We start from the raw sequence: 12509 nt of genomic DNA on the forward strand, positions 1-12509 counted from the left end.
GGCCTAGGCACACCTATAGGTATAACATTTATAGGACTTACCTGAGCCTTCCCTAAATAAGAAATTAGACAGGAGGGGTAGAACTATGCATTATATGGTCAAGAGATTGTTACCATTAGCTTTCTTCTTATGATGTATTTTATTTGCTTAGTTTGGCCAGGAAATAATCATCACAAAAAAGTGAAGCTGAACAGGTATATATTGCGAAATGACTTGAAGAAAGGGGTTTGTATGAGCGTGTGTATATACACACATATATAGGTATGCATATATGAGGGTGCGTATACATACACGTATATATATATGAGTGTGTATATATGTACCAGGAAGATATTTTGGTCTAGGGCAGTACAGAAGAAGGAGCAACTACTAGTGGAGGAAAAGAACAAAACTGGTGGAGATGAAAGCCGAAACAGTGAATTATAATGCGACCATGGCAGCCAGGAGACCAGACCAGGACACGGTCTTGAAGGTAAAGACAAGATTTTAATTTGTGACATGAAAAATGTGCTTTGGAAGATTATAGTCAACACATTTTAAATAGCATGCTTTTAAACTATAACCTTGTAAAGACTGAAAAAGTGGGGTTTTTTTTCATGTCAGCTGACTGAGATGAATCGTAGCGCAGGGGTGAGATTGGGTATGGGGAAAATGAAAGTAAACCTATTTTAAGCTGCCTATAAAATATTTTCCATGGATGTAAGTAACTTAAACGGCAACCTGCAGCCAGCGGAACTATCAGCCTGTAAATTTGGTCAGTGCTAAACTGATCGCTCTTTCCTGTCAGCTCCTCCGGCAGAGCACATGGGAGCCTTTGGATGCTGTGGGCTCGCCTCTTCTTAGGAAATTGAGACAGAAGACCCAGGAGGATTTTGTCAAATAGAGAAAATCTGAACGGTCGTTCACCTGCACTAACCTTTGCAGACCGGCTTACCTAAGTTAGGACTGGGCTGTGCTAGAAAGGCTACACGTCACTGTTCTGGTTAGTGGTACGAGACGATAAAGCAGAGCCGTTTTCTACAAAAGCTCTCCGCTACCCTCGATTCACACCAGAACGCTGCTTGAACCCTTGGAATGGCCACTGCACTCCTTTTTATTGATAAAAAAGCAGTGAACAGTGATAGCGGGGCAGCAGGTGTAGCTGGCAAAGCGACCCTGAGGCCCCGACACCCCTCCTCACCCTGACACCCCTCCTCAAAAGGCGATGTGTTCGAAACGCACAGGGCAGTGTGTGTCCCCACGTTTGCTGCCTTGTTTTCCTGCTGCTGGCGCAGGCCAGCCCAGCACGGCACGGCAGTGCACGGCATGGCACAGCACGCCACACCACGCGGCACAGCACGGCACATGGCAGGCGCTGCCTGTCCCTCAGCTCCCTGCCCTCCACCTCCCGCCCCGCGGGCGGCCTGCAGGCCTTGGTGGGGGGCAGCCAGCCGGGCCCTGGAACCATGGAATCACAGAATTGTTTTGGCTGGAAAGGACCTGTAAGATCATCGAGTCCAACCGTTAACCCAGCACTGCCAAGCCCACCACTGAACCGTGTCCCTCAGCACCCCATTTCCACGGCTTTTCAACACCTCCAGGGGCGGTGACTCCACCACTTCCCCGGGCAGCCTGTTCCAGTGCTCGATAACCCTTTTGGTGAAGAAATTTTTCCTGATATCCAATCTAAACCTCCCCCGGTGCAACCTGAGGCTGTTTCCTCTCATCCTATTGCTTGTTCCTTGGGAGAAGAGACCAACACCCACCTCGCTTTAACCTCCTGTCAGGTACCTGCAGACAGCGATCAGGCCTCCCCTCAGCCTCCTTTTCTCCAGATAAACACCCCAGGTCCCTCAGCCGCTCCTCATCACACTGGTGCTCCAGACCCTTCACCAGCTCGCTGCCCTTCTCTGGACTCGCTGCAGCACCTTTCCTGCAGGGAGGGGCCCAGAACTGCTCACGGTGCCCACGGAAGCCCCCAGGGCCCCCTTCGGCGGAGCGGCGCCCTCGGGAACGCCGGCATCCCCCGCTGCCAATCACCGCCCGCTCGCCCCGCCCCCTCCCCGTGACGTCGCGCTTGGCCCCGCCCCTGGCCGCAGGTCCCGTCCCGCTGTGCCGCCGGGCGGGCGCGGAGCGGAGCGGGCGGCGGTTGGTCGGTTTGTCGGTTGGTCGGTTGGTCGGTTGGCCGGTTGTCCGCGGCCGCGGCTGAGGGGTCGCGTGAGATGGCGAAGCTGCGGGAAGGGGAGCGGTACAGCGTGTCCGGCGGCAGAGAGAAGCCCAGCGTCACGGTGATGCGCGTTAAGCTGCCCGAGGCGGTGCTGCAGGCGCTGGCGAGCCACCAGGGCTGCAAGGTGAGGGGCGGGCGGCCGCCGGGCTCGGCAGGGTTACAGCGGGGGGGGTTGCCGTGTTTTCCGTGCGTGCATCGCCGCGTGGGGTCCGCACCGGCCGCCCCTCGCCCCCCCGTTCCCGTGGGGTCCCTCCCGCAGTGTCCGCGGGGTGCAGGTGCGGCGGGCACCCCGGGGACCGGCCGGGCAGAGCCGGGTCCCCACTCGTGCTCGGTGGGACCCCCGGGACGCAGCCGTCCCGCTGCAAGGCGGCCCACGGCGCAGGGGTCCCAAGCGTGCGGTGGCAGTTGGAGGTTGTTGCGTGTTCTCCGCGCTGTGACAGTCGGTAAACTTCCAGCAGCGCTTCGGCACGCCTTGTGGCTCAAGTGAATGAATTTATCGTTATACGTTATTTGTACAAGCGTTTGCCAAGCGCGGCTGTGCTGTCACGGTGGGGGAAGCAGCCCCGTGAGTGGGCAACGGCAGGGCTACCTGCGGGGCTGCGAAAGGCTTGACGCCAGCGTGCGTCCGTGCCGTGTTTCAAAGTGACTCAGGTATTTGATATTTGCAGTTGCAGCCGCGTTTCGTGGTGCCAGGATCCTTAGGGCTAATTTAAAGTCATTCATTCAGGACGAACAAGTTCTGTGCTCTGGAGAAAGGATTCCTTCCCGCAGCCAGCGGTGTGCTGGTGGGATGCTGGTAGGATGCAGGTGGGACACGCTTCTCGGAGCGGAACGCTTCCCGCTTCCCGTGTGATGGGAGCCGAGCGTCAAGGAGCTTAACTCCTCACCTTGGGTGGGGCAGACTGTAGCTGGGAGCGGAGATCCCCATTTGAGCAGCGGCAAGTGGAAGAATAATGGAACATAAAAACTTAATGCTCAGTTATTGTAGCCTCTGGAATTTCTGTGTAGAGGGGTTTTTGGAGGAGAATGGTCATATAATGAGCCAGAAGTATGAGAGCATGGAGTGAGGGCCTAGCTGCGTGACAAGAGTCATGCAGTTAGTGTCAACAAGCCGACCTTGGGGAGAAAAGATGAGGAAAAACAGCAGCTGAGCAAACAAGAATTGAGGGAGTAGCCAGTGGGAGCCGAACACAGAGGAGAAGAAACAAGAACTGATGGAGCCAATTAAGAAAGGACCAGTGGCAGAGCAGTGACCAATCAACACATCAAAGAAGAGTATGTTTAGTAATATTAACCAGTAGCAATGCAGATGCTTACAGCCAGGGAAAGTACAAAATCTAGGCAATCCTGCTCCGGCAGGGGGATTGGACTAGATGATCTTTCGAGGTCCCTTCCAATCCCTAACATTCTGTGATTCTGTGATTCTGTGAAAAGGGACAGCTTACGCTTAATAAAGCGTCTTCGCTTTGATTCACATTGGATTGTGTGGAGGCGTGTTTCTTCTCCTCATTTCTGGGTTGAAAAAGGGTCATCTGTTAAACTATCCAACCAAATCACACACTTCTGCACTGGCAGAAAAACCTCCTGTGGCACTATTCAGGATGATGCTCAGAGTTCTCTTATTGCAGATGCTTTTTGGTTTGTTTCATTAATGTTTGACAAGAATATCAGCATCAGGAGGAGGAATGAGGGAGGGAGAAGGAACTATCCTTTTCTGTGGTCTCTGATTTTAAATAGGTCTGATTGCAACCTGCCTGCTAGCTCACACGTCTGCCTGGTGCCGGAGGAGGTCAGGATTGATGGTCTGTAGCTGGTGATCCCTTCCTTTCTCCCTAGCTTAATGCTCAGCTGCTTTGCTGACCCATTTCAGTTCTGACTGTGCAACTGAAAAATTTGCACTGAAGGCGTAAAATCAGCATTGCCGAGAACTGGGGAAGGCAGGAAAGGGAACGCAAGGAAGGTCACCTGCAGCTCTGCTGCTACCTCTGTTCGGTGCTGGTAATCTTATCTGTGTAACACAAGTAATATCGCAGAAAGCGTGTAGAGGTGAGAAATCAGGATACCCCTCCGATGACCTACTTCTCCCGTCACCTGTAGAATCTAGGCAGCGTGTAATCAGGCTCTGTATACTTAATTGCTTAACATTCAAATTTAAGCAGTCTGCATAAAGAATGAAGCACTCGCTCTTTGTTGTTAGCTCTGCTAAGGATTTTCTTAGCTGGCGTGACAGTTGAAGCAAACTTGAAAGACTCTTGTAATCTTAAATTAAAAACATCTAACCTCAACTCCACTTTCAGAAATACAGAGCAGAGATTGTTTTTCTTCAGCAGGCCTCATCTCTGCCGCTTGGTATAGGTGAGGACAAATCCTGATTCCCCACTCCCTTTATGTGCTCCATCATCATGGCCTGGGGTTGACTGGGTTCAGATGGTGGAGGACATTCTTCTTGCCTAGATATCCTTTGACAGTATTGAGCAGTGTGCTTTAAGATCCTCAAGCATCTTCTGTGGCAGAATTAATTTAAAGCATGGCTAATTTTTTTAAATCAAATTCTACTTAGCAGGGAGTAATACTTTGGCTTTAGCTCAGTTAAGTGCCGTGTGATGCTCTCAGAGGCCAGAGTTGCAGCTGCTCCGCAGGAGAGAGCGGTGAGAAGTGCGGGATGACTTGCCTGGTCCTGTAGGCAGGCAGGATGTCCGGGGTCCTGCTCTAAAAGCAAGGCTGAGCGGTCCCTGTCTACCTCGAGCAGAGCCATACCTGCGGGTGGGACCGCGCTTCGGGGCTCAGCTGCTCTGACATCTCACTGCTGGACGTGGCTTTGCTGGCCCTGGTACATGACCTCCCTCCATCCCTTGTATTGCTTTCTGCAACTTTTTTGAACCAATTTATTTATCTGTGGGGTTCCTTGTTTCTTTTTCCACAGTGGTTTAGTGCTGGATGGAGAAGCGTGAGAGCTAATGTGGTGGGAGGATGCAGGGCGCACATGGCCAGGATAAGCAGTGGGAGCAGAACCTCCCTTTTTCAGTGGCAGCTGATTAGTTTAGCTCAAGTTATAGCATGCAACCCTCTGTGCAGAAAGTGAGTTTAGCAAAAAAAACAAAAATCACTTTTTGCTGGCTTAGCTGTAAAGTTGACTTACTATATGATCCTCAGAAACACGACAAAGAGAAGAGGTTAGAGAGAAATGGAGTCATTTTACCTTATCTTTTTACCTTGGTGCACATGGAGCCTCTCATCTGGCTTAGCTACAGCATGTAACTTCCCTCCTGCAGGTGGTGGCCTGACCTAATCTGCTGACTGCTCTGAAGCTGGTCAGAGAATAGGGCATTGAGTAGTGTCCCAGCGTGACACCTCTGGTGTTTTTGCCTCCAAGTTGCCAGTGTAAATATACTGATGGAGAGTTGATGATAAGTTGTGTGTCTATTTTCGTTTTATTTCTTGAAATCTAAGATGGCATGTATCTTAATGTCTGATTTAACTGATAATGCAGAGTGAATCGATTCGAGCAATACAGGTATTAATTGTAAATGCATTTTCATCAAAGATTGGTTGATTGCAAGCTCTTTTGAACCTGTTTTCTTGGGGCAGCAAGGCCTGGGTGATGTCACTGTGCGTGTTTTTGTGTTGTCAGTAACTTCTGAGTCTGATTTCAAGCAAATCTGTTAGTGGGGAAAAAATTCTTAATCCCGACAGTTTCTTTGGGTAGCTGGGTGGTAGCTGTAGTTCTTCCAGTGGTATTGATGCATTACCTTCCCACAGAACTCCTGCCTTGTCTAGCACACAGGGCTGCCCTGGATAAGTCAGAGGTCTGGTATGAAGTGACTAAGGTGTGTATTCTGTTTCAGATGTCAGAAGGTTGTGGCTGATGAGACACGGGACTGCAGGAAAAACTTAGGGCAGTTAAACACTGTCCTAGCAAATGTGATGGCTTGACTGTAGTGCCTTGCCTGTACCCTGCACAGGTGATCACCAGAGACACAACTGAGCTGAATGTCTGGAGTAAAATTTTGAGGTGGCTTGAACTGGTTTGAGGTTTCATGACTTCTGAAAGGGGAAAGTCCTATTCCACTTCTTTCCATTGGAGAAAACTACCCATTTCACTTTTTTCGGGAATGTCTTCTTCTAGGTTAGTGAGTTGAACGAGGTTGTGGAAGAGACCCACAAGTGCTGGAGGGAATGGGTAGAGAAAGGAGCTGGACCTTTGTCTTTCAGACACTGTGGGCTGTTGAGCAGTTGAGGGCCATGCAGCAAGGATACAACTTTGTTTTCCAATACAGCTAAGTAGATCTGTTTGTCAGCTTCCCTAGCAAGGGGACTCCCACCTTCAGAGCCAGCACCTCCACTGCTTTCCTTCTCCCAAGGCTGCTCCTGTCTGGCCCCAGGGCTGCAGCATCTGTGCCGTGACTCCAGGAGCTGGGGCGAGCTGATGAGATGTACCAGGGAGGCCCATTCCCCTCTGCATCTGCACGCTGCTTCTGCTTACCTTGTCCCGGTGCCGGTGCTGGCAATCTGGTTTTGGCACAGGATGGTCAGGTGCTCCTTTTGGCAGCATCCCTCGTGTAGGCTGCCGCTGCTGTGTTCTGCTTGTGGGTACAGTGAAGGGAACCAGGAGCTATAGGTGAGAAGATCAAGTGCTGATGAGTCTCAGTGAAAATTAGAACTTGGATTTTCCACATCTGACACCCAAAACTACCAGGTAACAGAGATCGTATTTGTCTCTTTCTGTTACTGCTCGTAAATGGTAGTAATGCCTGCTTATGGTGACTAGGAGGATTAGTGCACCGGTATTTGTGACGTGCACTTGGTGTGACGATGAGCGCTGTGTCTCTAGGGTTTGTATATTAGCAAAGTCATGGAGCTGTGCATTGAGGTGTTTTCAACATTTAGGGTTTTCCTGCTTACTAGGTACTGCCCAGATGGTGTGAAGACATAGTATATACAAAAAAATCCACCACCAAAACAATGTGACTCCAAAACTAATCAGAATGGATACACCGAAGGGGGCTAAATTCCTGTAGTATCTCCGTATCCACCTGTCACAATGGCTCTGCCGCCTGGCAACGTGGTGGTTTCACTACGTGACACGTTTGGAGGTTGGAGTTGGCCACCCGAACTTCGCTAAGTGCAGCCTGGCTGGCTGCTTGGGTTCCTTGGTCCTTGCAGCCCTTGGGCAGCACGATGGGACTGAGGCGCTCGCTGGAACGCCTACGTAAGGAGGGATCCCCTGTGGCACCGGTACGCTGTCTGTAGTGATTTAATGGACTTTATCGGTGCAGGCAGTCTGTCCTTCCAAATGCTTTTTCTCCTCCTTGCGAGGAGAGCTCTGTAATTCCTCAGCGTAAGCTGTGCTGTTAGACGCTGCTGCTCTGAATTGACAACTTCTTTGGGCTCAGTGGGTGGCTGTAAGCCCCGAGGCAGGGAAGAGAAACTGCAGAAAGGAGGAGGAGGGCAGGGGGGAAATGCCTAGGATGGCATTGCCAGAGAGCACCGGTATCTTGTTCTAGCCTCCTCCTACATAATATATAGCTCTTTAAAAATTATTGAAGCATGTGAAAAATTTTATTATACGTCACAATCTCCAGTGTGCTGGTATGAAGGCATCTTCTGCTCACTCGTAGTCAACGTGCTTTAAAAACAGTAGATAATTAGCTTCACATACAAGGGTGGTGCCTTATAAATATCTGACTTACTTACAGCGTACCGTGTGCGTGCAGATCTCGAGTCTTGCGAGCAGACGCAGTCCCTGCCCAAAGGCCATTAAGCAAAATAGTGGACCTGGAGGAGAAAGCTGGCTAGCTCTTGAGTTTTTGCCCCCCAAATTTGAGACTTAAGACCTGGCTGTCACAGCTCCTCTAAGGTTGTTTTTGACCAGTCCTGTGTAGAAGAACTTCTTCCTTTTCTTAAATAAAATCTTCAGATGCAAATAAAGAGCAATTACTTAAGTGAGGTGTGTCTGGAGCTGTTTGTAGCTTGGTTTTCAGCTGAGTTGCCGCCTGATTATTCCTACTCCTTAGCGAGGCGATGCACACGCTGCTCCAGCTGTTCCGTGCACTAACAGTTTTTCCAGGATTGTTTCCTTGGATTAACTGGGTGGAACTTCAGATCTTATGCCTCAGGCGCGGGATCTTAGGGTTTTCAAGTTTGCACTCTTCCAAAAGTTTTGGGCTGAACTGGCCAAACTGGTGAGAGTGGATTGGGAAGAGGGGTCAGCTCACATGTTCGGTGAGAGGTGATGCCAGTCAGATAGTCACTGGAGGCGATGTGCAGAAATGGGTCTGGCTTAGTGGTGGCTCTTCAGGGTAGAAGCGAGTCCACTTCTGACTTCTCAGGTGTCAGTCCTGGAGCCCATTTCACTTAACATGTTCAGCAGCGTCTTGGAGAAGGTACTGAGATGTCAAAGGTTGGAAGTGATACTCGGATTTTTGAGGTGATCAGAAAGTGATGCTGAGGAGCTCCAGAAAGACATTGCCAATCCATATGGGTGGCAAAAAAGGTGACACTGGTTTTCACCACAGATAAAATAACGTGTAGGGGAAAAATAAGCTCTGTATGACATGAAACTTGGAACGGGCAGTTGCAACTGCAGATGAGAGATCTTGGAGTTGCTGTTTCCAGTTCTTAGAAAGCGTTTGTTCAGTTTGCATCAACAGCCAGAAAATGTAGCAGGGAGATGGGCACCATGTGGGAGGGCATTCAGGGTGATGGAGAGGATCCCTTTGGTACTGTGTAAAGCTCTTGGGCACTCACATGTCAAGTCCCCCGTGCAGTCCTGGATTGTGAGGGATGCAAGGGAGGAGAGCTGTCCTCTGCTTGCTCTCTCCAGCTGTCGCAGCTGCCTTGCAAGGGAAGGCTGTGGAGGCCGGGCTCTTCACCGGGGGAGTGAAGGATACAGGGCTGCGGCTCAGGGAATCGTAGGTGACGTGGCAGTGGAGCTGGCTGTATCTTGCAGTGCTGGAGCGAGAGGGCAGCTGATGGAACCAGCAGGTAAAAGTAAAGCAGGTGGGTCTGTTCACCTGTTGGGACAGTGGACTTGGGACCTTGCTGTCATAGGAGGCTGGGGGACAGGCAGTGTCAGGGAGTTTGGACAGAGACTAGACTAATTGATGGACAGCAAGTGTGTGAATGGATGCAGAACAGGGCTAACGAGGGATGCACCCTGTAACACTCCTAACGAGGGTGGGTGATGGGGAAGTACGAGGGGAAGGGGCATGGAAAAGAGGTGGGACTCCCGCAGAGAGCCACTTCTCCAGAACTTCACGCTCTTTACTGAGAGAAAAGAAACACAGGAAAACTGGGAGATCCTGGGGGAGCAGAGGGAAGGGGGGTTTGGAGAAGCAGTTCTCCTGTCTGTGCCTGAAGTCCGTGTGGTGGCTGTTCAAAGCAGTCGGCTTGTTGGACATGGCAGGGACAGAAGGTTTTGCTGGAGGGCCAAGGTCCCCTGCCCTGGTCCCCACTGCAGCAGCCTGCCACTCCAGACCACCTGCCAGCGGGTAGGTGAGACCTTTCTGCTTGATGCCCTGCTCAATTTGTATTTTTTAAATAGCATTTCCTCGCACTGAAGCAGGGAAGGTGGCTGGTGACACCAGCATGGTCTCTCCGGCTCAAAAAGCAGCTCGTGTCAAATTCCGTGAGCTGCTGTAAGAAGGTGATGGCTGCTGCGTGGTTCTACACAATCGTGGCATTGCCTGACTGGCTTGGTGTTTTGTGAGTTGCCTTCGTACATTAATTTCTGTGGAGCATTAAACGCCATTGTGGAAAACCTCGGACAAAGGTTAGGATTCATAACTGTGCACCCAACTTTGCATGTGTAACCCATAGCATTTTTTAGATGAGTTTACTTGCATGTGCTGGTTAAGCAGATAGGTACATTACTAATCTCAATCTCTGCTCCCTTCTAAAACCTTCTGGCTTTAGGTCGGAAGGTTTGCGGAGCAGACGAATCTGCAGCAAGCCATTTCAGGGCTTAAGGTTGTACATGTTGTTGGCTGCTGCGTAACTTGAGATAGAGTATAAGCCTCCAATTGTGGAAAAACGAGCATAGTCATTTTTAAAGACCCCACTGACATTTTGTATGGGAACGTTAGTTCTCCAGTGGTATTATTTTTGCCTGAGCCCGTCTCCGGGCTTTCGTGGCATCGGGTGATGCTCACAGGTGGCGTTCACCGGTGATGTTCATCGGGTGATGCTCACCAGTGAGGCTCAGCTTAGTCTCCCACTCCTGCTGCCTGCCTTCCACCGGCTCCAGCACTCGCTGGCACCCGTGTGAGCAGGTTCAGCTCATCGCCAAGCTCAGTGAGGGGAATTTTCTGCTGGATGAGTGAGATGGATTTTATTGCAAAAAGGCAAGACAAGTGCAAGTGAAGGAGGAAGAACCTGTGGCTGGAGGGAGGAGAGGACAGGGGCTGGATCTAGCTCACCTTCCCAGTGATGCCAAGTCCTGAATGCTCCTGAACGGCACCTAAATTTTAAGTCCATAAGCAGTTGCTTTTGTTGGAATAAAGTCTGTATTCATTAGGATCCCATCCTTTGGTGCAACTTGTTTAGTGTAAGTGTTTGCAGTGGGTTGGCAAACTCCCTGTAACACCCTGTGGACAAAGCCTAGCAAACTGAGCTAGTCAGCATGGCTGCCCTCTGTTTTTGTGTCCAGCAGCATCATTTCAGGATTCAGTAAAGCTGAGCAAAGTCAGCATTGCTGCTAAAACGGGATATTCTTATCAGTGGGCTCCTGCTGGCACTGCTGGTGTTGCTGTTTGGGCTGTGTCGAGGAGCAGATCTGACCAGAAGCCAGCTTGTGTCAGAGAAGTTTCCAATTAGCAAGCTCCTTCATTTTTTAATTTTTTTTTTTTTCCTTAACATTTGCAAGTCTTCATGGACTGCAGTGTCAGCACAGAAGCAGTGCGGGACACTTCCATCCTCACCGGTCAGGAACAGGCTGCTCTTGGTGCTGTGAAATTATAGAGACAGGGCGCAGGTGGCTTTTGTATTTTTGGCCATATTGTGTATTTCCCTTGGCAGATACCTAGCTGAAGAAGCGAGGATTATTTGGGGGGCTCTGAAGTTTTTTGAAGCCAGTTTGATTGTACTGACGCTCTTTTCGTCTTAAGACACGTGCGAGCTGAGGCAATTAGGTTAAGAGTGTAAGAGCAGAAGAGGAGTGCCATTCCCTGCCTTGCCCAGGCTGTCCGCGCTGCTGGGAGCAGCACGAAAGGTGCTGTGGTCGGAGCTGTGGTCTGCAGCATTGCAAGTGCTCCTGTCAGTGCTGGTGCGTGCATGGGGGTATGGGCAAAGAGCAGGTCGTCCGTGACAGTGGGGAGTGACAGAGGCCTGAGCATTGTCCGAACGAGGAAAGCCATCATTATCGACCTTTGGAGCAGGCAGGTTGCCTGTGTTAATCACGTAATTCAAGCTGATACCTGGAACTCAAGTAGATGTGAAAATAGCGTTATTGAATAGTCTCTTCAGAAATGAAGCCAGTCCCAGTGCATAAGCAACTGGGCAAGAGGGCAGGGTTTGGGAGGGGGAAGGCTATTTTGGACTCCCACATTTTGGTGGTACTTCGAGCAGAGGAGGGGTTGTTTTTCCGTTCAGTGCCAGCAGCTACCCTTGTACGATTTTCAGCATTTTCTCAGACTCCCCATGCTGCCCCGGTGTCCTTGCTGAGCACGATAAAGCAGCAGCTCTCAGGCTCCTCAGCGCTGAGCAGAGGAAACCCTGGGTGCTGCGAGGAGCCCGGACCCGCTGCTGGAGCCCTGGCCACTGCTGCCTGGTGCGGTCTGCATCATGGTACGGGCCCGAGGAGCTCTCTGGTTTGCTGTGGGCGCGTCCACCTTCTCTTTCTGCAGCGAAATAACTTCTGCTGGAGCGCAGACATTTGTCGTTTAGCTTATGTTCTGCTTATTTTCTTTCTCTTGTGGGATGATGTTTCTTCTCAACATTCAATTCAGTTTCAAGGATCCCAATGGGTATTTTGTACTCTTGTTATATTGGAAAATAAATGCAGTGTAGGTTAACCACTTTCACTTATTAAAAAAAAATCCTACAGACATTCTTAAGATCTGCTTCATGCCAGATAATGTTTCGTTGTATATTTATTGAAGAGTTGTAGCAGAAAGTGGAAGAAAATCATGCTGTAGGTATGCTTTTTTGTCTTGCCTTTGTCACCTTCTAGCCTAAATTTGAAAGCAACAGGAAAAACTTGTAAGGCATCAACTGAGCAGTGCAAATGGAATGTTTTAAAACACTTTAAGTGGTTGGTTTCAAGGTGTGAAGCAGACCTGCAGTTTTGAGGAGTGGGGTTTTGTAT

At 50.2% G+C, this 12509-nt stretch overlaps 1 protein-coding gene across 1 annotated transcript in view; it reads left to right on the forward strand.

Annotated features, from left to right (window-relative positions):
• Positions 1-2201: 2201 nt before the first annotated feature.
• LOC137676260 (RNA polymerase II elongation factor ELL2-like) overlaps positions 2202-12509 on the forward strand; it is a 36202-nt gene continuing 25894 nt past the window's right edge. The window contains exons 1-2 of the mRNA XM_068422959.1: positions 2202-2329; positions 12120-12168. Of these exons, the coding sequence (XP_068279060.1) occupies positions 2202-2329; positions 12120-12168 (177 nt within the window). The remainder of the gene's footprint in view (positions 2330-12119; positions 12169-12509) is intronic.

The sequence above is a fragment of the Nyctibius grandis genome, chromosome Z (genome assembly GCF_013368605.1).
Source record: "Nyctibius grandis isolate bNycGra1 chromosome Z, bNycGra1.pri, whole genome shotgun sequence".
NCBI classification, from domain to species: Eukaryota; Metazoa; Chordata; class Aves; order Nyctibiiformes; family Nyctibiidae; genus Nyctibius; species Nyctibius grandis.